The following is a 25,729-nucleotide window of genomic DNA, read 5'->3' on the forward strand; positions in this document are numbered from 1 at the left end:
GTTCTCGGAGCGCAGGGCAGGAGGGACCATTCCCTCCAGGGCCCTGCCATCAGTGGGTGGGTTGGGGAGAGCAGGCTCCGGGCTGCTTTGCAGAGTGAATTGGACTTTCCCTGACAATGCACTTGAAGGGTTTGGAGGCGGAGACAAAACCCTTAGCTCACTCGCTGGTTCAGCATCGAAAACCCTGAATGTCCATTGGTCTGGACGTTGAGGCCTCAGTTGCAGAACAGGCAACTTCCTACTCTGACTGAGCTCACTGTGGGCCACACGCTGCTGGACACCGCCCCCACCCCACCATTATCTCCTATTTCCTCCACTACGGACTTCTAACCCGTCTCAGAGACGGCGCCACTGTTGCTATAACCACTTCACAGACAAAAACTGGCCCAGAGAGGAAGCCGCTTGCCCACAGTCGCGTGCCCGTGGGCAGGGGAGCTGGGCTTTGGAAGCAGGCCTCTTGGCCCCTGAGCCCACCCTGGCCGTGTACCCCCAGAGGGCGGCACTAGGACCCAGGAGGGTTGATGGCCCTTCCGCATGGGACCTGCAAGGTTCCAAGACCCAGTGTCCAGGCCACCTGCTCCCTTCCTCTCCAAAGGGCGAAGCTGTGCCACTACCCACAGCTTCTCTTGCTCTGCTAAGTGCCCCTCCTGATCTGAACCCCCGCTGGAGTCCCGCCCCCCCCAACGGAGGGCACTGCCCCTACAGGAAGGGGCCATAAAACTGGCTTCACTGAGGAGCCTAGCAGGGAGAAAGCTGCAGTGTGAGGGGGTTACACAGCATCTCCACGTGCCTCAGGCCCCCGAACTTCAAGGAATTTCTCTGCCGCCCCCTTCTCAGGCCTCGGCTTGCTGCCCTACTCCCCACGACCTTGACCTGCTTCTCCCCTATCTTCTGCTTTCCCGTAACTCTCCCTCCCCGCTCCTGGGAATGGAGCAACGGAGCGCTATTTCCTTTTCTCTTCACCTTTTCATCATGTGCCCGTGTGCACCTGGTCACGTGTCCCTGCGTTGTGTGGGGGTGGGGCACTCGTGGAATTTTTTGCCGAGAGTGCTTTCGAGCTTTTTCTAAACTAATGAGCTGTCTTTTCTTCTATTGGTGGTGTTGCCTTCTTGGTTTAAGCCAGTTTCTGCTTTAAATGGCACTTTCTGCCTAGCTTGCCTCTCAGGTTTGGTTCCGGCTCCCAGGCTCATCCTGTGCTTTCATTTCCAGAACAAAGATGCACAGCATTGCTCTGAGGGGTGTCACGGTCCAGGGGCGCGGTGTGGGCTGCTGGGGGGGGGGGCACCCAACCCAGCATGGCGTCAGGGTCAGGGGAGGTGCCCTGGAACGGGGTCTTGAAGACTGTGGGATGAGGGGAGGCATTCCAGGCAGAAGGCAAGGCTTTGGCAAAAGTAGGGACTCGGGAGACTCGGTATGGGGAGAGGTGTGGGGAGAGTCACCTGCAGCTTCTCTGAGCATCTCTGAGGAGCAGCTCTGGGAATTGCACAGGGATGTGGGGCCGAGGCCCAGGCCAGTAGAGAGATGGGGAGGAGGGGCTGACTTTGAAACCTGGTTTGGAGTAGAACTGGCAGAACCTGTGAGGCCTGTCCCCACTTCACTGGGCCTCGCCTTGCCCTCCCCCGGGTGCACTTCTCCAGTGGAGCCTGAGGTTGTCCTCTGGGCTGGCCCATCATGGGATGGGGGCAGGGTAACGGGCAGCAGAAGGGACAGTAGTCCCACTGGTCTCATGCCCCCTCCTAGGCTAGGCTTGGTAGGGGGACCCCAAGCAGCAGCTGGGGGAAAAGCCTTCTTTTAAATGAGTCTGCAGAGGGCTCCCGTGCAGAGAGGAGTGTGGGGCTGTGCTCCCACCTCTGAGGGATCCCTGTCTTCTCTCCCCATCAATCCTACCCCATCCCCCATCTCTCCAGCCTGGAGGGCAAGATAGAGGAGCAAGGCGGGTGGGCTACCCTAGAAGAGGCAATTGCTGGTTCCTTGAGTTGCAGGAGCTGGAGGAGAGGGCCCTGAGCCAAGGGACCCTAAAGGGACTTGGGATCCTGCCGGCTCTGCCTGCCCATGGGCACAGCCCTTACCTGGCTTTCGCGCTTCCTCCCACTCCTGAACACCATTGCACCCTGTCCTGTCACCCAGTGCTGTCCTTGAGCCTTGCCAGCTCTACACCCACTCGCAGAATGTGCGTATGAGTGTGAACACACCCCCAAACGGGGCCCTTGGCTGGGCTATCACCCGCTTCACTTCAAGGCTGGGCTCACAGCTCAAGGGAGGGGCCCTGTGTCTTCTATGGCCCTTCACTTCTGGCACCTCTCCCCGTGTCCCTGAGGTGTTTGCTGCCACAGTGGCTTTCTGCTCCTCTGGGTGGCTCTCGAGGGCAGGCGCTTTGCTAAGACCCAGCGTGACACATGGGCTCAGCGCACATAGCGAGTCTTGGCCTTTGGGATGCTCACTGTAGCCGCCTGGTGCTGCTGTCTTGCTCTGAAAGTTGGGCGCCACCACACCCCCCACAAAGGCTGGCATTAGAGATGGACGATAGTTTGCGGGGGGGGCGTGGGGAGGAGTGTGTCGATGGATGCGAGCACACTGGAGCCGTATCTATTGAAGACACACATATGTTTTCCAAATAATCCAAGCGGAATGAGAGCGTGTGTGTGCTGGAATCTTCATTCAGCACAGCCCAAGCCTGGACACAACCCCCGAACAGGACAATGGGGGAAGCAACAGATTCATTCATACCACGGAGTGCTACTCAGCAGTCAAAAAGGACACACTACAGTTTCACATACAACAGAGATGAATATCACAGGCAATGTATAAAGCTCCAGGAACCAGACGCCAAAGAGCACCTACCACATGACTCCATTGGGAGAAAGCTCAGGAATAGGCAAAGCTGATCGATTTTTTTTTTTTTTAAGGATTTTATTTATTTATTTGACAGAGAGATTACAAGTAGGCAGAGAGTTGGGTGGCGGGAAGCAGGTTCCCTGCTGAGCAGAGAGCCCGATGCCGGCTGGATCCCAGGACCCTGAGACCATGACCCCAGTGGAGGGCAGAGGCTTAACCCACTGAGCCACCCAGGCGCCCCAGAGCTGATTGATGTTGACAGAAGCCAGGGGTGCCCCTGCTGGGGCTGTGCGGTTGGCAAGGCCGGGACATGAAGGAACCTTCTCTGGCAGTTTCTTTGGCTTGATGTAGGTGGTGATTACAAGGGTGTCTGCGTCTGCACGGAAACCGTCAGGCTCTACACCAGACCAGTGCACTCTGTATGTTATTCTACAATAAGAGAGTTAAAGCGGGTGGCGGGGGGAGGGGGGAGCTTTTTAAAAGGGCTTCTGAGATTCTAATTAGTTCCTTTAAACCCCACTGGAGCTTTTTCAGCAAAAACGAGGGAGGCCCACATGGCCCACGTTTTCTTCAGGATCCCAGAGGATTCTAATTTATGGGCAGAGAGGCCCAGGGCAAAAGCCTTCCCCAGTCCTGAGCGGCACAGAGCAAGTAGGCTGCTACCCGGGGGTGAGGAGGGACGGGGGTGGGGGGAGCGAGGGGGGGCTCGCGACGGGCTGGTGGAGTGACCTGTCCGACGCCGGCCTGGAGGGCGGGCACCGGGCACAGAGGGCCGCCCCGAGGACCCTCCCCTCCCCTAGCTGCGGCCAGACCCCACTCCTCCTTGGGTTCCTGGAAGCTGCCCGACCCAGCGGGGTTTCCAGCACTCAGGGCTGGGAGCTAAGCCGCTCCTCCACTCCAGGAAAATATTTGTTCAGGGCCTTGGCACCCGCCGGAGAGGAAATAGAAGCCAGCGTGGAGCGGGCGGGCGGCGCTGCTGCGGGTGGCTCCGTCTGCCCCTGCAGACTGCATCAGGGGACCCCGAGGCCCCGGGACCCCACCCCGCAGCTAGGCCGGCCGGGGGTGGGGGTGGATGAGCCTGGGGGCTGTCAGTGTTGTGTGTTCCTTCCCCTCCGGCGGTCACCTGTCCGATCCGCCCGCAACAGTTCCTGAAGTGTCCTGTGTGCCAGGCACAGTGCTGGGCCCTGGTCGCTGTCGGTGACACGGGCCCTGTCCCCACCTTCCAGGTCAGGGTGAGGAAATGCGGCCGGCAGAAAGGCCTTCCCCGCCTGATGGGAGCGCTGGGTGGACAGCGCTGAGGCCAGGGTGCTGGGGAGCGGGCCAGGCCAGGCCAGGCAGGGCCACGCTGCCAGTGGGGGGAGGGTGGGCAGGCGCCTGGCGCCAGGCTGGAGGAGGAGGAAGGCGAGAGGGAGAGGCAATCAGAGGGGCCGAGCGTTCCAGGTAGAGGGAACAGCACGGCCAAAGGCCCGGCGTTAAGAGAGAGCAAGGGGCTCTGGGGTGTGGAGAGCAGTTGGGGTTGGCCGTGGCAGGGACCCAGGAGTCTGGAGACTGGAGAGGAAGCAGCCGCTGACGCCGAAGGACCTCCCAGGGCGAGCTCAGGAGCATGGACTTTATCCCCAGGGCAGCGAAAGTTTTTGTTTGTTTTGCAACATTTAAACACATTGATTTTGATTCTTTTTGATATAGAAAAGTACAAAGAAGAAAACCAATTGGCCTCATATCCCACCCCGCAGATACTTCCCGATGACATTTTTAAAAAATCAAAGTGCTCTGTGCCCACGATTAGAAATCCAGGCAGAACAGCAAAGCACACTAGGAGAAGGGAAAGCCTCCTTCTCCCCACCTGTCTCCCTCGCCAAAGGCAATTTCATTTCACAGGGTTTTTGGTGCGTGCCTCCAGACGTTTTTCCATGCATAGCCTTGTGAGGATAAGCCCACGCTTTCAAGAGTTGCAAGCGACAGAAAGGCTCTCACTGGGGAGATGGGCAGCTCCTTTCCCTGACCAGAGTCATCTGGGCCCTACTTCTTTCTTGTTAACGTCTGGGGAGCATTTTGTTGTCTGGACAGAACATGACCGACTCAACTCTCCCCTCTTGGTGGGCATCTTATTTGCGGGCTCTGCTCTGGCTGACGGAGGGGGAAGCCGCCCCGGCAGGCACCTCCCACACACGGCAGGGGACATGGACCGAGGACACCATCTCAAGTACACACCACGGGCCTCTTTAGAGCACTGGGTTCTGGATGGAAGGAGGTGTCCCTCACGGTGACCCTCCAAAATGTCAGCACTGGGCCACGGCTGTCGCCACACCCAGACGGCATGTGAGAGATGCCGGACACCCCCTTACGGGTCACCACGCACACCAGCCATGGGTTCCATCTTCCTTTCCCCAGGAGCTGGGGGACGTAGATCGTGTCGCAGGGTGGTTTTGATTTCATTTCTTTAATTCTTTGAATAGGTTTTTGCTGTTCACCTTTCTTTTTTCATAGAGCGACTGCTTCTTCATGTGTTTTGGCCTGTTTTTCTAATGGGCCTTTTGTCTTTTCCTAGTGGGTTGGCGTGGGCTCCTGGGGTACTGGTGATTTCGAGGGAGCAGCCTGTCAGGTTCTGGGGTCCCTCTGGCTGCAGGAAAAGGGGGATGAGGGTGTGGCCAGCTGGGAGGCCGGCGCAGGGGTCCCTGTGAGAGGTACACGGCCTGGAGTGAGCGGTGCTCTTGGGGAGGGGAGGTGTGAAGACCTTCAGACAGGAAGATCCACAGGAGGAGCCAGTGGATTGATTTTTTTTTTTTTTGCACAACAATTCAGGGCACTTTGGGGGTCAGTAAAAAAAAACCCCAACATTGCCAACTGCCCTCCTCCAAAGTTGTGACATAGGTAGGTTTCATACCGATAAGCCACCATGTAGGCCTGAGCCCCCTGCCCGCTAGTTTGTGCCCCTCCTTCCCTGACTGTGTGGGCCATGGGAGGCATGGGGTGACAAGGAGAAGTGACATGTCAAGGATGATTCCCAGGTTCCCACTTCAAATATTATGGTCCCATAAACCATGGAAATGTCTCGGAAATTCCAGTATTTCAGCACAGTTACCGACTGACCCATCAGTCAACATGAGGCTGAAGCCATCCAGAGTCCCCTAAGAGGGAAATAGGGGTGCACTGGGCCTCAACACGCATGTTGGGAGGTGTGGGAGGAGACACGAGCTGAGGAGGAGCAGGGGTGGGGAGGTCCCCAAGTGAGTGCAGGCTTCTGGGTGAGGCTCCCTTCTGTGGGCAGAGCAGAGGGCCTGGCCCGCAGGAGGCACGTTGGAAATAACCACTAATTCAAATTCGTTGTTACTCAAATTTATGTGGAGGTCAAAATGAATGGAAAGGGACAGAAAAGGAAATATAATTTTCTTCCTGTTTTTTTTTTTTTTAATTTTTAAAATTGAGATCTATTTTACATACAGGAAAACCTGTTCTGATTGTCGTACAATTCTTTGACAAACGCGGACTGCCGTGTACTGCCCTCCCCAGTACAGCCCAGAACAGCTTCAGCACCCTGAAAAATCCCCGGTACCCCTCTGTCGCCCAGAGCCTCCTCGGCGCCTGGCCCCTTGGCGACCACTGATCTGTTTTCTGTCCCGGGAATTTTGCCTTTCCCAGATGTCTTAGGAACGGAATCGTATAGCATGAAGCTTTTTGAGCCAGCTTCTTTCATTTCGGAGACTGCCTTTGAGCCCCAGCCAAGCTGCTGGTGTATCAGGAGTGCGCTGCTTTTTATTGCTGAGTTGTATTCCGTGGTACGGATATGGTGACTTTACTCAGAATCGCCCCAAACTAGAATGAACCACATGCTCTCCAACTGTGAGGATTTCCTTATTTCTAGATTCATACATCAATACTGCCTTTGTCCGAGTTCAAGTCCTGATTTCAGACCCGAAGGCATGGTCCCTGTTGCCTGAAGGAGAGATCAGTGAGAGCCTGCGGAAACTTGCAGGCCCCTGGGGAGGAGAGAGACCTGGGCCAGAGGGCAAGACAGGAGGCCTGCTCCAGGGCTCTTGGAGGAACTGTCCCCCCTCCTTTGAGCAGGCTCACGCTGAGCCCATGCAGCACCTCTGGTGAATTAAAAAAGACTGTCCATTTGGGGCTTGGCTCAGCAGACTATAAGAGCAAGAGCCTTTTCCTCCAGGCCCATGAACCTTGAACTTGGAAATCAGGATATTGGCCCCTCCTGGTCCGTTGACCCAGGCTAAGGCTGCACAACCACAGGGGCAAGCCAGATTGGGGCCTCTCACCCTTATAAACAGCAAAATGCTATATTCTGCAGATCCGGGAGGCAAGCAAGCATGAGGGCCTGTGTAAGCCTCAGAGGAAGCCTGCGTGGTGTCCTTGGGCTGCCTCAGGGCCTCCCCCTCACCCGGAATGGGAGGTCTGGACCCCAGAGACCTTGGCAGGGGAACATCTTCAATCCTGGGTCTGTAGAGCCCTTCCTAGGCCAGACCGGCCAGGACCCACACTGGCTGGCACGCCTGCTGCACCAGCCCCAGGTGTGAGGGCTTCTCAGGATGGGGACTCCCAGGGTTCCTGTTAACACCCGAAGTGAAGGTGCTGTGGGGGCACAGGAGAGGTGGTCATCCCTCCACAGCTCAGGGAGAAGGCAGAAGAGCGTGGTGGTTGAGGGGAAGACTGGAACCAGAGGCTTGGCCTTAGAATCCTGGTGGTTCTGTCTGCCAGTCACGTGATCTCCTCCATGGGGCGTCCTGAGGACTCCGTGAGGTACTAGGTAAACGGCATTTGGTCTGCTGCTGCCTTGTGGTAAGTAACAGATGCTGTAGTTAAACCCGGGCAGCACCACGGACTAGCAGGGCATCCGGGGCCCCAGCGTGGACATCCCCAGCCAGTGTTCTCTCCCTCTGGACACCGTCTCCCCATCTCCTAGGACATAGACAGGGTGAGATCACCCCTCACACCTTCCAGAACCCTTGCAGAGCAGGGTGACCAGACCTGGTGCTAACCAGGCCCAGGGGCTTTGATGAGGCAGACCCTGGGAGTTACCTTCCTAGGAGGGGGGGTGTCCCTGCAGCCTAAGGGTCAGGGGCAGAAGGTCTACACCAGGCCCCAGGGGTCCCCAGTGCAGAAGCTGCCGCGCCCCTGGGGTGGGTCCAGCCTGGCTATTGCCAAACCAGAGAAGAAGCTGAGGCTTTGCTCCAGGCCCACTACTGGCCGGCTGTCCATAGTCTGCAGAAGGAGGAAGAATTTTTATCAACTGCTTTTCTCTGTACAATGGGTCCTCAAGGCTATATGAAATGTTTATATACTTTTCTCTCTCTCCTTTTTAAAAAATATTTTATTTGTTTATTTGACAGAGAGAGCCACAGCAAGAGAGGGAACCCAAGCAGGGGGAGCTGGGGAGGGAGAAGCAGGCTTCCTCCTGAGCAGGGAGCCCAATGTGGGACTCGATCACAGGACCCCAGGATCATGACCTGAGCCGAAGGCAGACACTTAAACACACTGAGCCACACAGGTGCCCCCTTTTTCTCCTTTTAAATTAGGATGTTTTGCCATACGAACCCAATGTGCTACCGCTGGAAGCCATTAGGGAAGTCTCTTCTCCTGGTGGGACAGACAAGCCGCTGTCAGGCTCCAGAGTGCAGACGCCGAGCGGGTGTGTCGCTGTGGGCAATGTGGGCTGAGCCATCCCCATCCCGGAGATGTGTCCTGCCCCTGCGGCTCAGTGCAGGCTCTCAGCCCCGCCCCAGCCCCCTCCCGGAGCTGGGCTCCCACCCACGGGGCCAGGCCAGGCACCACCATCAGCCTCTCACGTTCTCCGGACGTCCTGGGACTGGGCGCTGGTGCTGGTGTTATCATCATTCCCATTACCCAGGTGGGGACGCAGGTCTGGAAAGAGAGACACGCACAAGGTCCCAGGGCTGGAGTTTCAGGTGCCTCATGCCTCCCCATCCCCATCCCAACTCAGTTATGTGGCCCAAGATAGGGGCAGAAGAGAGGGTGGTGGAGGAGGTGGGGGGCCGGCCTGTCTGCCCGCTCTCCGTCCCGGCCCAACAGCCAGCCCTCTTCAGCCCTGTCTTTCCAGCCTTCCTCCCAGCCAGCACCCGCGGACACACCAGGCTTCTCCCAGGAGCCGCTCGCCAGCCCTTCCCCTGCAGAGCACAGGCCCGAGCCTTGGACCTGGTGCTCAGCCCAGGTCTTCGGGAACTAGCCATGGGACTGCGGAGAAGCCCACACAGCCTTGGGTCTCTGTTTTCCTCATCTGAAGCCCAGGAGCACAAGTGCTTACCTTCAGGTTCAGGTAAAACTTTGAGAGAGATTTTTAAGAAATTCCATCTCTGGACAGTAGGATTTGGGGTAATTATTAATAAGAGCTACCACCTATCATGGGCCTAGAAGGTGCCAGGCCCCACACCCACAGGCCCTCAAATGTGATAGGGACACAAGGTAGCATAGCGGTGGGAGCAGAAGCTTTGGTGTTAGACCTCACTTGCTGTGTGACTATAAACTCCTCGGAATCTGTTTTCTCATCTGTGAAATGGGGCTAACAGGTCTGCTGCTGTAGGGCTCTGGGGGGGAATCACACAGATAATGTGAGTAATGTGAGTGGGTTTTGCTGTGGATACTTTGCAACGACTCCATACACAGTGGATGTTACTCTGACGTTCACAAAAGCCCTGAAAGGCAGGCATAACTACATTTCACAGATGAGGAAATCAAGCTTCCACATCGGGGCTTTGTAGAGCTACTGAGCGTCCACGCTGACCTGCAAATTCAGGTCTTTTTCCCTTGGAAGCCCAGAGCCCTCCCCGTGCCACTGCTGCTTCCAATCTCTCCCATTCTGCTCACAAAGGACCACCTGGGCAGCACTGGGTAGGCGGGGCTCTTCCAGGCCCCGGGCTGCCCCAGCCACCCCCGAGGCTATTCCCAGGCACGGGAAAGGGTGGCCTCCCCAAAATGCCTGGATGCTGGTGCCAAAGTCAATAATGATAGCCCGCCCTGCAGGAAACCATGGTCACCACGATACAAACAACTGGGAGGGACGGCAGGTCACTTGGGCCCCAGCACCCGCCAACTCTGTGTCCCTCTGTGCCGGAGGAGGGCAGGCTGGGGCTGACACCTGGTGACTCTCAGACCCAGGAGTGGGGAGGGCGCCCCTTCTTCCAATATGGGCCGTGTCCCCTGTCCCTCTCCGGCGGCTCTCCTAGAAAGCTGGCCAAGAAGGCGGCAGTGGGCTCAGCTAGGAAGGATCCCAGGGAGGACCTTGGGTCCCCGGGTAGCTCCTCCCATGGAACCCTGGGCCCCAAGCTTGCTACTCCGTGCCTCTCACTGCCTCAGCTCCGTCTTGAGGCCTCCTCTGGATTAGGGGCTGAGACCCAGAGACCCCAGAACATGGCACTGGCCTCTGCAGAGCCATCAGTTCTGTGACAAGGACGGGCATGCTTTATTAAATACTATAGATGTCCAAGGGCAGTTGTTCTAGGGTCACAGAGGAAGGACACTAATCGGGCTTGGGGAGTTAGAGAAGATAGCCTAGAGGAGGGAACATCTTTGGGTATTAACAAAGGAGCTGGCCAGGCCACACAGGAGACGGTGTTTCTGGCGAGTGCAGGGCGCACTCGGGGACCTACAGGTGCCCTCCCGCGTTCAGTGTCTTCGTGGGGTGTGGGAAAGCAGTGAGAGATGAGCCGGAGGGACGACGGGGGCCGGGAGAGGAGGACTTTGCACCCTGGGTCAAGGGGAAAGGGGTAGAGATGACGGTGTGCTGAGGTTAACAACTCCTGGCTTGTGTGAGCGCTGATGGGGCATGAGTTCGGCGACCTTATGCTGTTACTTTGAAATCAGCTGGGGTGGGAATATTTACACCGGGGGACCTGGTCAGTGCTACAGACCAGAGCCAGTTGTTAACACACACACACACACACACATACACACACACACACACACACACGGCAGCCTTTGGTGGGTGCAGGGGATAATTAGCTCTGGCTGCTGCTATGTGAAGGACGGATGGGAGGAATGGACCCGGAGCCTGGAGATGGGGGCCCTGGGTGACCCCCCCCCCCCGGGGATTGTGAGAGGCTGCCCCCAAAGGGCTAGGTGGTGGGAGACGGGCCCTGCTGTGTTGGCGCAGCCTGGGGTGGGGGGCGTGGTGGAGTGGGGAGCTCCTTCAGCCTGCTTCAGCCAGAGCCTGAGAACCCGGAATAAAAGCCTTAATGGGAAACACCTGGGCTCTGCCCGCCCTGCTGAGAGCAGGGGAGGGGGGTTAGGGACCGAGGCTGAGCCTGGAGGACTGGCTCCCCACCCCTTCCTTCACTTGTGCTCCAGCTCTCGCTTGCGCTGGATGGGGCCCCCGGGGCCTGCGCTGGCGAGCTTGGTGAGGTGCGGAAGGAGGCGCGGCAGGGGTCATGGGCACGGGCCCCTAGTGATCGCATGAGCCAAAGGACTGGTTGCATGGGTGTCTGTTCTATGGAGGCTTCTAGTGAAGGTCCTATGTGTCAGAGCCACAACCAGCCTAGGTCCTGGCTCTCCCCTGGCTTCCCCGCAGAGGCCTGGAGGTGGGCGGGGTGGGGGCTCCGCTGGAGAGAGTGCAGGGAGGAAAAGACTGAAATGCGGGGAAAGAAGAGAGGACGCCACTTTGTTAACTGCGCTCCCACCTGTTATGTGCCTTCCAAACCCTGCTCCTCGCTCAAATTCCCACCCAGGGACCGACTCCCAGCCCAGGTTCAGGGCATCGAGGACAGAGTATCTCTGCGCACATTAGAAACAGCGCCCCCTCTGGACAGGTCCAGCTCTGTGGGACGGGGGCTTTGGTGAGTGGACATGGCCTTGATTGTCCTTAGAAAGGAAGACACTCGCTTCAAGCCTGTCCCAGAGGAGTAGACTTCCCTTACACACACGCAGCTCTGCCTTCTCTGCCCTTCCCCCACCCGTGGGCCACCCCAACCCTCCCTAAGAATGACCCTGAAAAGGCGGGGAGGGAGCTGCAGGGTGGGGAGGAGGGCCTTGAAGGCAGAAGTCCTCACACACTTCAAGGGCTGGGGGAGGTGTAGCCCACTCGAAACCCCACGGGCTAACCGCCCACCCCCTGCTGACAGCCCTGCCTTGGGCCGCCTCCAGGAGGGGAAGCTCCACGCTCCTTCTGGGCACCATGTGGGGAAGGAGGCCCTGGCATTTGGAGATGAAAGGCACAGGGCCGGCCGCAGGGTTTCCCTCTGGAGCCATGTGGTCCCACCCAGCGCCCACCCTACCTCCAGACCCACGGAGTCAGCCGTGCAGCCATAAACGCTCTTGGGTAGAGGAACTGGCCTTGCCTTGCCAGCCGGGCTGTGAACGGCGCTGCTATCATCCCAGGCCTTGAATGCCGAACACCCCTGCACATCCTGGCCCTCTTTAGAAAGCTGACCCTTCAGGGTGAGTCTGTCCTCTGGGGAAGACGGGGAAGGAGCCCAGAGCTGTGGGCCAGCAGGCTCAGGGACAGACTCACGATCTTGGGGACATTCGTTCCCTCCTGGGGCCTCAGGTCTCCTCATCTGTGAAACATGGTCAGAGAGTTGGGTCGTGGGCCAGTGACAGGCAGAGCTAGGGTTGGAACCCCACAGCCAGGGCTGCAAGCTTCCTTGCGGCCAGAGGGACAGGCCGTGCTGAGTGGGACACCCCTCGTGGATCCTTTAGGACGTGGCCACCCCTCAGCGCTTCTCCACACAGAGGAATTTCTGGAAATCACAACATGGAGGATTCTTAGGGTTCTTGAGGCCATAGTCTTGAAACAGGCTCAGAGGTTCAGAGAGCCTGGCTCATCAAAGAGGGAGCCAGTTGCTCCCAGTACAGTATCTCTCCACTGTTCAGGTGGTCATCTTGGTCCCCAGCCGGGGACACTGCGTGCACATGGCACCTGGATTGTGACTGGGGCCTCCTTCCCGCCGGAGGAGACAGTCTCTCTGGAGAAGCAGAAGCAGATGCGCCTTCCCGCGTGACTGTAGCTGTCACATGAGGCCATCCTTTCCCTTTGTCCCCAGTTACTGACTCACAGAATGGTTGTCAGTTCCTTGAAGAGAAAGGAGCCTTGGCCGGTGACTGGTGCGAAGTTGCTGAGAGTTCCCTGGGCAGGTCGTTTGCTGAGACCAGGCCCTGAGTTTGCGCAGCCTGGAAGGAGCCACGCTCCTGCCTGCAGAGCCTGGGGCAGGGCTGCCCCCACAGGCAGGAATTCCTGAGGCCTGCAGGTGCGGGGACCGGGGAGAGGGAGGGGCCCCAGGGGCTACCGCTGAGGATTCAGTCCATTGCTGAGTTCCCACGGCCACCTACAGGAAACCCAGCCCTAGGCTCCCCAGTGGAATAGGCCATTAGGGACCCCAAGGTCCTGCTGGGAAGACACCCACCAGACTTGAGCACTTGGCACCATGAGTTGCCTCCAGGCCCTGTAGGAGCAAGGGGAGGAGGGAGAAGCCTGCTGAGGGCTGTGGGTGCCAGGGGTGGAGTGGGGGTGGCTCTCAGCCTGGTCTAGAGATAAGAAAAAATAAGGAGCTAAGAAACCATGTCCGGCAGGGGAAGTGGGGCACTCCAGTCTTTCTGGGTGTTGCCAGTGGGTGCTGGTTCTCCAAGAATGGTTTCCCTGTAGCAGGCGCCACAGTGGCCAAAGCAGACCACCCCCCCGGCCCCCCAGACATGACAATGCAGGGATGGTGATGACATGAGCTCCCGCGAGTCGGGGTTCAGGAGTGGCCCCTGATTCCCAGCATGCCCTCCTTGTTCGGGGAAGACTTCCTGTAGGGTTCAGGATGAAGCGGTCAGCTCTGTGGGTTCCCCCAGGTGGGGAGTTCAGACACCAGAGTTAGTGTGACCCCTGCCCACTCAACACCACCCCCTCTGGGGAGGCAGTTTCTCTCTGTGGCCTTCTGGATGCTTTTTTTCCCCTGTCCAGGAAAGTCTTCCCTCTTACATGCTGTCTCTCCTCACAGTGCCACCTGTGCCACGGGCAGCCACTTGGGAGAAAGATCCTTGGGAGGTGGGGCCACACAGCCCTGGAGCCAGCCTCCTGGAGACCAAGAGCCCCGGATGGACCTTGTGGCTTCTCCTCCCTCTCCTTCCTCCTTGTCCCACATACTTTTTTGGCCTCTGCTTCCCTCCATTACATTCTCAGCAGCTGCCCACTGATTCTAAGACTGCCCACATTCACAGGGCAGGCTTCCAGGAGGAGGTGTCACTGAGCTGGATCCTGGAGTGCTAGGAGGATCCTTCTGTAACTCTAGAAACTTCCAGCAGTTTCTAGGAGCCTTCCAGGACAAGGCTGAGGCTGTGAGTCGAAGCAGCTCTGTCTTCCATTACCCACCCTTACACTGACCCACAGATTCTCCTCAAGCCCCGTGGCAGTGGGGTGCAGGTTTGAGGAGTTCTCAGTCCATGGGACAAAGAATTTTGTCTGCCTCGTGGGATGTGCAGAGCTGGGGCAGCTGACTGGGGACAGAACGGGAGGATTTAGAACCCTGAGGTGGGGAGAGAGCAGGAATGGGCACAGAGAGAGAGAAGGGGGTGAGACCATCTCTCCTCAGTGTCTCCACCCTCCTGAACGCAGGAGTGTCCGATGCTCTCACACCAGTGTCTTGAGGTGTCTTTGCCAGACTCCCTGTTTTCAGTTTCTTGCTGCAGCTCCTGGCAGTCTTAGTTCAGGGGCCTTGTCCCTGTGCTGTGCTGTGCTGTCGTGGATGCTGTGTGGAGAGCCGGCCCTGCAGCCAGGTGCACAGACAGGAGGGACAGTTAGATACTACCTACTCGTGACAGTTATGCTACCCCTCCCCTCCCCCACCCTGCCACCCAGACTGATGACTTCCTGAAAAGGGGTTCAATGGGGGATTTGTGACATGGAACATTTGATGTGACCTGAGAACTTCCTGTTCAAGTGACCCCTGGGGCTCCTGACCTCTGAACATGTCCGTGCGGTCAGAAAGTCAGAATGAGGCCGGTGGGGGGGTGGGGGGGTGTCACAATTTCCTAAACAGAGCTGTTGGCAGGCCCCACTTGCCCTGGGCCCCAGAATCCAGAATCCCCTGCTCTGTAAGCTCATCTGACTTTTTGCCACAGAAGCTGCTTGGTGACCTTGAGGCTCAGGAAACCAACCGGGGAATCCCAACAGGAAGCAGATCTTCCCATCTGAAGGTGTTTCCCACACCCACCCCCTCCCCAGAGCACTTAGGAAAATGGATCCTGAACTGAGCCTTGGGAGCTGGTACCGAACCCCGGGCCTTCAAGGCTCCCAAGTGTGAAAGCGACCCAGGCTGCTCCTCAGGGCCCCTCGGATTTCCTGATTGCCCGTGGGTTTCCTGAGAATGCCTGATGAAGCCCTCACTGCACAGGGACTCCTGTGGCACCACTGCTTACATGGAAGGGACTGGGAGGGATGTTTACCTTCATACGGAGGAGTCCTCGAGAAGCCTTCATCCAGGTGGCTGATTCTTGTCAGAAATGTCCTTGTTCAACACCGCCTTGTGCGAGCTGGGATGTGTGTTAAGAAAAAGTCTCTATCCACTGATTTCTACGGAGATTTGCGTCCCTCCAATTCTGTGACGCTCGGGCTGTTCTGTGATGGGATCTGGAGGCCCTCGTTTTAATCTGAGCCCGGGGACTGCAGTCTGTGGGGCACCTCTCGGTGTTTCTGGGGAATTTTGTGGTGGGAAACCTGCTTCTTGCATGAAGTCTGAGCCAAAAATGGTTTGGCCAAAACAAAGATGCACGAACTTGTATAACATCTTTTTTTTTTTTTTTAATTTATTTGACGCAGAGAGAGAGAGAGATCACAAGTAGACAGAGAGGCAGGCAGAGAGAGGAGGAAACAGGCTCCCAGGACCCTGAGATCATGGCCTGAGCCGAAGGCGAAGGCTTAACCCACTGAGCCACCCAGGTGCCCCTGCATAATGTCTTTTCATTCTGTCCTCCCCCCTGACCCGCTGGACTGAACTATAGGTTAATTGCCTCATGCCCACTAAGGTGTAGGTTCAGTAGCTAAATGGAGCTAAGCCTAGTGGAGCTTCTGGGGAACTCAAGTCCTCCGCTGTCTCCAGCATGTCATAGAACGATCCAGAAAACAGTGCTCAGCCAATTAACACCCTGTGGTCTGCGCAGACCAGGCAGGAGCGTCCGCTGGGTGCCCACCCTAAGGAGGGGTCCCGGGCCTGATGGCAGAGCCAGGAAGCCTCTCTGGGCAAAAAGGCCTTCCTATGTGTTTCAAGGATTCAGCATCACCTGGTGAGTCAGAAGAAAGGGCTGTTCTACAGGCCCTGTCTCAGCCTCCTCCGGCTGAGGTCCACAGAGCTGTTCCCGTGTGCTCTAGGACCATCCAACTTGACCAACCCCTTGGCCAGACCTGGGTTGCCTAAAGCATGAGCTGTTTGCCTGCTAGGGCTGCTTGGGGAGCGATGGGTCTGAATCAGACCTCGACTAGACACTAATGAATGCCAGACCTGGGGACTGGGGCTTAGGTTGTGGGGGTGGGGAGCTTGGAGGCAGGCCAGCCTCGCGGGAGAAGGAGATGGGGTAATTCGTTGTGGGCACATGGAGAGAAGCATTGGGCAAACTACTGTGCTCTCAAAGGCAGGGAATCTGAAATGACTGCAAATGCCCAGCATTCTGTGGGTGAGAGAGAGCAGAGAAGCCTGAATGCCCATCCCAGGAGAAGGTCAGGCATGGCCTTGGTCAGAATGATGAAGAGGCAAAGCCAGCGTATGTTTGATTTGCTGGGAGAAGGAAAACTGAACAGTGACTCAGCTGAGAATTATTCAATCAAGTGTTTGCGGAAGGACAGCGTAATCAGAAGGCAGTGTGTTGATGAAGGACATGGAACCCTGGAGAGGTCTGAAAGGCAGTGCCCTGCCCCTTGCCCCTCATGTGCACCAACACCAGGACCCCCTCTGGAGGAAAGCCTGGATCAGACCTCCTGCCCCCAATAAGTCACAATGAATGGGGGTTAAAAGGAAGATTTAAAACCAAATATATCTGGGGTGCCTAGGTGGCTCAGTCATTAAGTGTCTGCCTTTGGCCAGATCAGGGTCCTGGGAACGAGCCCCGCATTGGGCTCCCTGCTCGGCAGGAAGCCTATTTTTCCCTCTCCCACTTCCCCTGCTTGTGTTCCTTCTCTTGCTGTGTCTCTCTCTGTCAAATAAATAAATAAATAAATAAATAAATAAAATCTTAAAAAAAACCCCAAACAAACCCAATATATCTCAAATCGAGGTGCCTCCTCGTGTTCAGCATCCTTGGCTGATGGGCGGAAGCACCCCTTGTCAATATCACCGGCTGGGTGGCTCCGGCTTTAATTCACCCATGGCCCCTTGGGGATGCAGTTCTCCTGGGCCTTTCCTGAGAGCCCCAGCATGCCCTGTCACTCCTCACTGCTAAGTTCATGGATCCAAGACCTTCTCCCTACATCTAAAGAGCCAGCAACCATTTACGCATTGATCCCTCTCCAAGGCTCCCAGGCTAATCCCTACATGGTGGTGGTTAATGGTTGGGTAGAAAATCGGGACTGTAGGAGGGCTGGGGTACACCTGTCATCCAGCTACCTGGGCGTGCTGCAGGCACTACTTCAAACTCATCATTTCCATTGCATATACCTGCCTCTCTCCCTGGGTATCCTCTCCTCCTGGGTACCTCCTGGGTGTCCTGAGCATCTCCGTCTTCCCAGTCCCAACTCTTCCTCTCCCTCACAGTCCCATTGCTTCACCTTCCTTCATCAAAATGACAGTGGTTTCCTAACTGGTAGCTCTTTCCAGTCTCAGTCTCTTTGAGTCAATCAGCCAGGTTGCCCTCAAGTTTAGATAAACAGAAGAATTTGCGAACAAGTGAGCAAGGGACAGGAAGACATTGAGAACTAGTGAGGTCAGCCACGCCTAGCGCTTTGGCTTTCCCTCCCCTGCTTGCAGACACCCTGCAGAGAGTTAATGCCAGGAGCTGGGTCTCTGTCTTTCCCCCACCTCCTGCTGGGGCTCCCTGTTGGCTGAGTCTGTCTAGCGGTGGGAGCGTAGAGGAGCGGGCTGACGCTGTCCTCACAGGCTGGTCTCCCCAGCCCAGGGCAGCAGGTGGAGCAGGGATCTGGAGGGGAAATGGAAGGAGTTCACGCATAGGCTGACCCATTCTTCACGTGGCCACCAGGGAGATGTGTCCCAAACCTGTATCTGAATGAAGTTCCTGCCTAAAATTTTGAGAATAAACAAAATAATGGTATGAATTAATAAGGGCTACTCCTCCAATGCCCCCCCTGCCCCCGCCAGCTGGCCCCGTTCATAGGATTTTCAAGGTCAATGGCATGTTCCATTTTATAGCGGAAGTGACTGAAGCTCAGAGAAGCAAACACTTGGGTCTCCATAGCCAGGGCCTGGAGCCGTGAGAACCTGAGCTCACGCTGCTGTGACAATCCCTCCTGTCAGGAGGCGCCCCGGGGGTAGCTCTGGCTCTCCCAGGTCTTGGCCCAGACTCCTTCCCCACTCCCGAGGCTCCCGGGCTCTAGCTGATCTGTGTAACTAGCTCTCTGAGGCCTCCATTTGCTCTCACCTCTGTGAGCGTTTAGGGCAGAGGCTGGCCAACGGTGGGCTCATGGCTCCCCACCGGCCTGTCATTGTACAGCCTGGGAGCTAAAAACACTTTTTACCTTTTAAGCAATCGAAACATTTAAAAGGATCCCATTTTGAGACGTGAAAATCATGCGACATTTCCGTGTCCATAAATAAAGTTTTATTGACACAGGGCCGTGCTCGTTTGTTCACATCTCCTTCGTAGCTGCCTTGGGGCTCCCATGGCAGAACGGAGTCATTGTGACAGAAAAAATAGGGCCTGCTAAGTCTCAAATGCTTGCCATCTGGCCCTTTACAAGAGAAGTTTCCCAGTTCCTGCCCCAGGGGGCTGCTTTTTGACACTCTATCAGTCTCTATTGTGCTCCGGTACGTTTCAGTTTTACCTCCAACTTGAAAATTGGTGCTCACTATAGGAGACTCAGACCAGACGGCGGGAGGGGGGGGCGTTGGGGGGCCGAGGAGCCCTGTCCCCATCCCCTGCCTGGCGTTGCTGTTACTATTTCTTCCGTCCTGGTGGCCCCAAGCTTCTCTGGCAGACTCCCATTCATACCTCGGGCCCAGCTCAGCCGCCACCTGGTTTAGGAACCACTGGGCCACCCTTTTCTTTTCTACGTTGCTTCAGAGGCAGCCTACCTGGCGGCTAAGAGCACAGGTGCCCGGTTGGAATCCTGGCCCTGCCGCTTACCTCCTTGGGCGACTTACTCAATTTCCCTGCTCTTCTCTCATGAGCTACAGTGGGGGCCATACCTTGCTGTGAACCTCATGGGATAAAACCCAGCACCTACAGGGGACCCGCTCAGAACAGGGCCTGGTATCCAGAAGATGCTGTGTAGAAGGCAGGCATGGCCTCTTTCGTGGAAATTCTGGCCCATTCTCTGCCATCTGCTCACGTGGCCTGTCTCCCTCACGAGGTCCTGTGCTCTTGGGGGCAGTGAGCGGCTTCTGTTCTCTTCATGTCAGGAATGGGTGCTGAGTAAAAAAACAGATTTACTATAAGGAGGCCGGAAGGAGGGGTCCGGGCAGGGGTCTCACAGGGCCCGGAGAGGATGAGACCCAGGCTCGGGCGTGGGATGGCGCTGTGGGAGAATAAACAGGATGCCTCAAAACTTGAGTTCCCAGAGGCTGGGCAGGTGAATCTGGGCCCCAAACAGTCAGTCAGGGGGAACCCACCTTTGTTTATGGCTGAAAAGTTTGCAGAAAGCCTAGGGTCACGGTGTCCCCAGATTATGAGGAGAGACCGGACAGCCCCGGCGGGCCCAGGCCTTCCTTAGTGCCCCCTGCCTCTGGGGACTGTGGGGAGGTGGGGGACAGTCCTCTGAGGGGCACGCGCAGGTCAGCTAAGACACCTCATTGGCCCAGCAGACCCGGCCTTCCTGGAATATTGAAGTAGGGGAGAGGGGCTGGGAAGAGGGTCAGCCCCGTCTGCGGCACCCGCTCCCGCTCCCGCTCCGAGCTTCAGAGAAATGATCTTTTCCTCCCTCACCCCATCTCCCACCCTCACTGCTCAGCGCTCCCTGGACTTCTGAAACTTCTGAAACCTGAAGAGGGCACAGGACTTACGCAGGACAAAGGACATGCGCAGTTCATTCAGCGAAGGGAGAGGCCCAGCCTCCAGGGAGGCGGGCGCCAGGGTGTGGGCCCAGCAGCGCCTCTGGAGGCAGATTTGGCCCCGTCTGAATGGAGGTTCACTGCCACCACCACTCCAGGAACCAGGGTACCCCTGTGGAGGGGGCCCCAGGGGTGGCGCGTGGGTGGGCGCACCAGGCCGGGAACATGCATGTGCCTGTGCGTCCCGGTGCAGCCGGGACAGGGGTGGAGGTGCAGAGGAGGGAGCTGTGTGACTCCACTAGCCGAGGGCCTGGAGCGGGGACGTGGGAGTCCTCGTGGTGAGCTCCTGCCTCCTCCAGTCCAATCTGCGTATGCTGGTCTGTGGCTGGATGAGAGGGACAGGCTCAGGATTTGACAAACACCTCCAGCAAGGCCAATCCCCCCGAGCCCTGAGGCCGGAGTCTGCTCCTGGGACCCACGGGAGCCCCCAGAAGTGGCCCCACAAGCTGGGGGCCAGGGGCGCAGAATGTGGTGGTGATCACTGGCAGCCAGGCTGTCCCTTGTCCTTCCCGGGGTGTCTCCCCAGCTTCTTGGAGCCTGCCTGGCCCTGCCCTCCCTGGGTCACCCCTGAGCCCAGTAGGCGGGTGCGGCAGCCGTTGTGCAAGGGCTGAGCTCACCCGCGGAGCCCGCCCCGGCCTGCGCTGGCCTGCTCGCTGCAGTTAATCATTGTTCAAAGGCCCTGGCAGGCGAACAGGCTGCGGAGGAAGACATGATGGGCAGGGCCACCCTTGCCAGGTCTCAGCAAAGCTCCCCCCGCAGGCCTGGGCTGGAGCCGTTCCCTAGGACCCCACAGTGAAAGCCAAAGGCCGGCCTGAGACCACCTCCCCTAATTCTCCAGTAGGAACTGAGCAGTTGTGTCTGATCGCAGCAAAGAACGTCCCTTTGTGGATCTCCTCTTTTGGTCAGAGCGGCCTCAGAGCAGTGCGGTTGCTAAGTGCGGAGGGCAGGTACTAACACCAAATGCCTTGGTTCGAACCACAGCGATGCCATTTCCCAGCTCTGGGACTTGGGCCAAGCATCACCATCTCTCGGGCTCTGAAAAGTTGGTGGTGGTGTTGATGATGCTGCTTTCCTCAAAGGACTGTTGTGAGGCTTAGGATCTATATCAAGGGCTTTCTATGCCAGTAACACAGAAAGCCCAGGACCCCAAACCGAGACTAAAACACTCATCACTGGGCATGGCTAATCCCCAATAGGAAGCCAAGAGGTCACCAGGCGCTGGGCTGGACTGTTTGTGCACATTGTGTCATCGTCCCTCAATGGGGGCCCTTGTGAGTTAGGTACAACTGTCCCCATTTCCCGGAGGAGGACAGCCAGGCTTAGGGGAGTGAAGTGACCGCCCCAGGTCACACGGTGTAAATGACAAAGCCGGGACGCAAACCCAGGTCCGTCTGCCCCCAGATCCTGAGTTCTCTCCCCTACCCACACTGCCAGGTTTGCAGATCAAAGATGCGAATCCAAACTTGCCAGGCAATTAACTTCTGCCCACACTCATTGACATCCTCTGCGCGTGGGGGCAGGGGTGGGGACGGGGCGAGGGGGTTCAGGACTGAGTTGTCTTGTGGGAAAGATAGAGATCGACAACAGCCAGCCCCGGCCTCTGTCTGCGCTCAGAGAACCTCCGATGGATGAGGCCAGAGCCAGTGCCATGCACAATCCCTGGAGAATCCCAGTGCTGCTGTGGGCTGGGATCTGGGGGAGCTTGGAACCCCCTGACGGCCAGGGCGTGGGTGGGAGCTGGTGGGAAAAGGGCCTGGAAGCAGCATACTGGTTTGTTGTTGTTGTTGTTGTTACAGTATATGTTTATTTGTCATGGGTGGGGAAGGGGAGCTATGGGGATGTCAGGAGGCCCAGAACCCCTTCTCCCTCCCACCGGAAGCTTCCCCATGGTGTAACTCTTGGCCATAATGGCCTTGTGCCAGAGATTCCCACTAAACAGAAGAACACACGTCTCCAGGGAGGCTCTTGGCCTCCTGCAAGGACTCTTCTGTCTATTTCAGAGGTGCCCCTTGAGGGAGCTTGCCTTTGGGCCAGCAGGAACATTTGGGGGTCTTGTGGGAGCTGGCACAGTATGGGATTAGTGGCTAGAAAAACTCCATGTCAGACGTGTAATCTGAGATTTTGGGAAAGAAAGGGCCATGAGGCTAACTAACACAGCCCAGGGACCTCTAGGTGTGTGTGTGTGTGTGCGTGTGTGCACGTGTGTTGGGGACGGGCTAGGGCAGCAGTGCTTCTCCTCAGAATGGTGGCTTTAGTGGAGTTCATCTCGTGACAGCTCTAGAAAGTTCTCTCTGGATCGTCCCGCCTCCCTCGGTGTACTTTCCCTGAGATGCCCACCCCGTTCCCCACCCAAACACTCCACACTCCCTGCCCTCTCCACTTCTCTCCAGACAAAAAGGCTTTCAGAATATGCTCCGATAAGCGCACTTGCTCTGAGCTGTTGAGGGCTGAAAAGGTTTCCTCTGTGGCCCTCCCAGCCGGTCTCACTCTTCACTGCCCATCGCCCTGCCCCTAGATGCATGGTCCCCTCTTATGTCGGGGGCAGGAAGCCCAGCGCTGAGCACCCAGGCCCCCCTGGCTTTCTAGGACACTGAGGCAGCCTGTTCCTGCCTGGCTGCTGCTGGAGGCAGAGGAAAGGAAGCTGAAAGCCCATCTTGGCCCCCGTGACGAACTCCAGCCCCAGAGGCCAATCTCAGGCCCCAGAGCTGTCCTGAGTGTTTACTGCCCTGCCTTGGAGGCCCTGGGCACAAAGAGACCATTTCTGGCCATGGCTGAGGCCACGGATGTGGGTGTTGGGAGACATGGTTGAGACCCCGGCAGATGGGAAAAGGTGTGGGACGTAGCACTGGTGCCAGGAAGGGAAGCGATACTAGAAAGATGCGAGAAGATGCAGAAGGAAAGAAAAGGTCCAGTCTCCTCTGCCATCTGTGCCCTGCCGCCCACCACCAACATTATCCTCCTGACCTCGGTCATCATGGCTGTTCCACGATTCTCAGGTTTTTAAGTAAACATTGGTGTCCCCAGGGACTAGGTGGGGGCTCTGAGACTTCAGGTGATGGGATGTTATAATGAAAGCAAATTTCAGACCAGACTCTGCCACCATGGCCTATTTTTAATAGCTAGTAGGCATAAAAACCAGCATCTGAGCCTCTCCACTAAGCCCAGGGCTGCCCCCTTCTTTGTCCTTATGTGTGTCAGCAAGCATTGCATGAAAAGTTCAGTGCCCCAAAGATAAGCCCATGTCCTGTTGGCAGGACCAGCCCACCTTTCGGTCGGATCAGGAGACAGAAGCTTCTGTTGGAGTTGGGGGAGCGGTGTTTGGGGCTCAGAGAGAGACCCCAAACCAAATGGGAACAGACCTAGAGCTCCCGTCCATGGGTGTTATTCAAGTCAAGACATGGGTGCCTGTACCATCTTTCTAGCCAAACATGTTTCTTGAATATCACTTCACCCATGACACATTATCTAGAACACCTCTCATGATAACTAGTGAATTTTGGGGATCAGATTCAGATTACTGTGTTTGAAGCTCTTGCTAGCTGCTCCTATGGTGTGAATTCCTTTCAGTGTTCACTAATCATCCCTAGAGCATAAATTACAATGACTCCTACACAAACATACCATTCCTCCTGTTCGTGGATTGGTGCTTTAAAGTAAATGATAGACAGTGTCACTAGCCCAGGTCCCCCAGCCACAGTCAGGACCACTGACACTTCGGGCTGAATAATGCTTTGTTGGGGGAGCTGTGCTGTGCATAGTAGCACAGAGTCCTTGGCCTGTCCCCACGAGATGCAGTAACACATGCCCCCACGTTACGACAACTCAAGATGTTGCTAGATGCTGCCAACTGTTGGGGAAAAAAATCCCTCCTGGTGATTGAACTAGAGCGACCATATATATTGTCCAGTCTGGGATGCTTTCATTTAAAAAAAAATTTTTTTTTAGAGTTTTATTTGTTTGTTTTATTTGTTTGAGAGAGACAGAGAGATCGAGAGAGAAAGAGCATGAATGGGTTGGGTGGCAGCGGCAGAGGGAAAGGGAGAAGCAGATTCCCTGCTAAGCAGGGAGCCTGATGTGGGGCTCAAACTCAGGACCCAGAGACCACAACCTGTGCAAAAAGGCAGATGCTTAAGCGACTGAGCCACCCAGGTGCCCCGTTTTTAGATTTTTTTAAAAAATATTTTATTTATTTATTTGACAGAGAGAGATCGCAGGTAGGCAGGCAGGCAGAGAGAGGAGGAAGCAGGCTCCCTGAGGAGCAGAGAGCCAGATGTGGGGCTCGATCCCAGGACCCTGGGATCATGACCTGAGCAGAGGGCAGAGACTTTAACCCACTGAGCCACCCAGGTGCCCCTTTAGATTTTTTATAGTAGACGATTTCAAACGAACTGCTGTAATAGACTGGTATAATACAGTGGTATAATGAAGCCCCACGTATCCGCAGCAAACCTCGACAATTATGCACTCTGCCAGTCTTGTGTCTTCTCCACTCCTGCCTACTCTCTGCTGCTGGCCCACCCCTCAGCTCATGTGGAAGCAAATGTCAGACAACATTCAGCTATGAATATTGAAATATATATCTCTAAGTGATAAGATCTCTTTTTTAAACCTACCTGCAGTGTTTCTATCATACCTCAACAATTTAAAAAATAATTCCATAATATCATAAAATATCCAGTAAACAAAACCAAGATACTTTTGAGAGAGTAACAGGGAGTTCATGGAGATAGCAGGTATAAATCAGGACTGTCCCGGAAAACCAGGACGGAGCCAGGCACACGGGAACATTCGGTTTCCCTAAATAGAGCACTTCTAATGCACATGTCTAAAAAGTCATTCTCCTGCTCGATAGCCTCCAAAGGCTCCCCGGTGCTGAAGCACAAAGTGCTGACTCAAGCAGACCCCCAGGGCCCCGTGACAGGTGCCCACGTGCTCTGCCTTATCCTCCCATAGTCCTTCTGCGGCTGCTGCCAAGGTTGTGTCTGCTGAGCAATGCTCCTGGGAACGCCAACTCCTGCTCCCTGCTGCCCAGACGCCTTGCTGGCGCATGGGACGGGGGGCTGTGCAGGGAGGCCCTGGGACTGATCAGAGTGTGCTCTTTGCTCCCTTAAATTCTAGCTGTTCCTTCCAGGCACCTGGATTTGAATGTTGGCAGAAGTAGGATGTTTGATGTTTTCTGTTTAAAAAAGTGCTGGGCTAGAGGTTAGAGGTGCCCGAATTGCTTTTTTGTCTCTTTCCCCCCTTCTTTCTTTTTAAAAACACAATATCCAGGGTCTGTTTTGCTCTTGTGGGACCAAAATGACTCCCTCCAGATGCCAGGGCCCCTGTCTGTGCTCAGCCATGCCCAGGGAAGGAGCTGTGGCTCCACCGGGCGGGCAGAGGGAGCTGCTGAGACAGGTGGTGCCATCCCCCCCAGTGCAGACGGACAGACAGAAAAGCAGAGTTCAGCTTGCTTGACCAGAGTCAGCCCTGCTGCTTTCTGGGAGGAGCTCCCAGGGAAGGAGTCTTGCCCTCTCTGGCTAGAAGAAGCAGAATCTCTTTCCTCTCTGGCAACCCGAGCTCCCCAGCCAGACTGGCCGGGTGTGACCACCGCCCCATCTCCGTGTGCCTCTACCAATCTCCCGAAGGTTGAATTTGGGGGTTTCTGGAAGAATGCAACTCCAAAGAATGACAGCAAGCCATGCTCCTTGAGAGGAAACGAAACATGACCAGAAAAGTCTTCCAGATCCTGCAAAGGCTTG

At 56.4% G+C, this 25,729-nt stretch overlaps 1 protein-coding gene and 1 long non-coding RNA gene across 14 annotated transcripts in view; one reads left to right on the forward strand and one right to left on the reverse strand.

Annotated features, from left to right (window-relative positions):
- Positions 1-6,220: 6,220 nt before the first annotated feature.
- On the reverse strand, positions 6,221-13,432 carry LOC131807328 (uncharacterized). 13 transcript variants are annotated; one of them, XR_009344401.1, is made up of 5 exons: positions 12,072-13,432; positions 8,634-8,709; positions 8,383-8,484; positions 7,867-8,294; positions 6,221-7,746 (listed from the first exon to the last, which is right to left on the reverse strand). XR_009344401.1 is itself a non-coding variant. In XM_059132569.1 (4 exons), the coding sequence occupies exons 1-4, from the start codon at positions 12,351-12,353 to the stop codon at positions 7,211-7,213; spliced, it is 870 nt and encodes a 289-aa protein (XP_058988552.1). In that variant the 5' UTR covers positions 12,354-13,423; the 3' UTR covers positions 6,221-7,210. The 13 variants fall into 13 exon arrangements, 4 of the variants coding, with proteins under 4 accessions (XP_058988552.1, XP_058988553.1, XP_058988554.1 ...); XR_009344402.1 differs by having other exon boundaries at positions 8,383-8,424; positions 12,072-13,431; XR_009344400.1 differs by having other exon boundaries at positions 7,867-8,424; positions 12,072-13,429.
- Positions 8,705-25,729, forward strand: part of LOC131807329 (uncharacterized) — a 32,889-nt gene continuing 15,864 nt past the window's right edge. Inside the window, exon 1 of the long non-coding RNA XR_009344403.1 lies at positions 8,705-9,121. This is a non-coding gene — a long non-coding RNA (uncharacterized LOC131807329). The remainder of the gene's footprint in view (positions 9,122-25,729) is intronic.

Source organism: Mustela lutreola, chromosome 9, assembly GCF_030435805.1.
Source record: "Mustela lutreola isolate mMusLut2 chromosome 9, mMusLut2.pri, whole genome shotgun sequence".
Lineage (NCBI taxonomy): Eukaryota > Metazoa > Chordata > Mammalia > Carnivora > Mustelidae > Mustela > Mustela lutreola.

Coding starts and splice junctions, on each gene's coding strand:
- LOC131807328 (XM_059132569.1), bottom strand. CDS start 12,353: ATGAGGAGACCTGAGGCCCCAGGAGGGAACGAATGTCCCCAAGATCGT. Junction 8,710..12,071: donor CTGACTCCGTGGGTCTGGAG/GTAGGGTGGGCG, acceptor CTCTCTTTCCAG/ACCTGCGTCCCCACCTGGGT. Junction 8,485..8,633: donor TCCCAGGACGTCCGGAGAAC/GTGAGAGGCTGA, acceptor CATTGCCCACAG/CGACACACCCGCTCGGCGTC.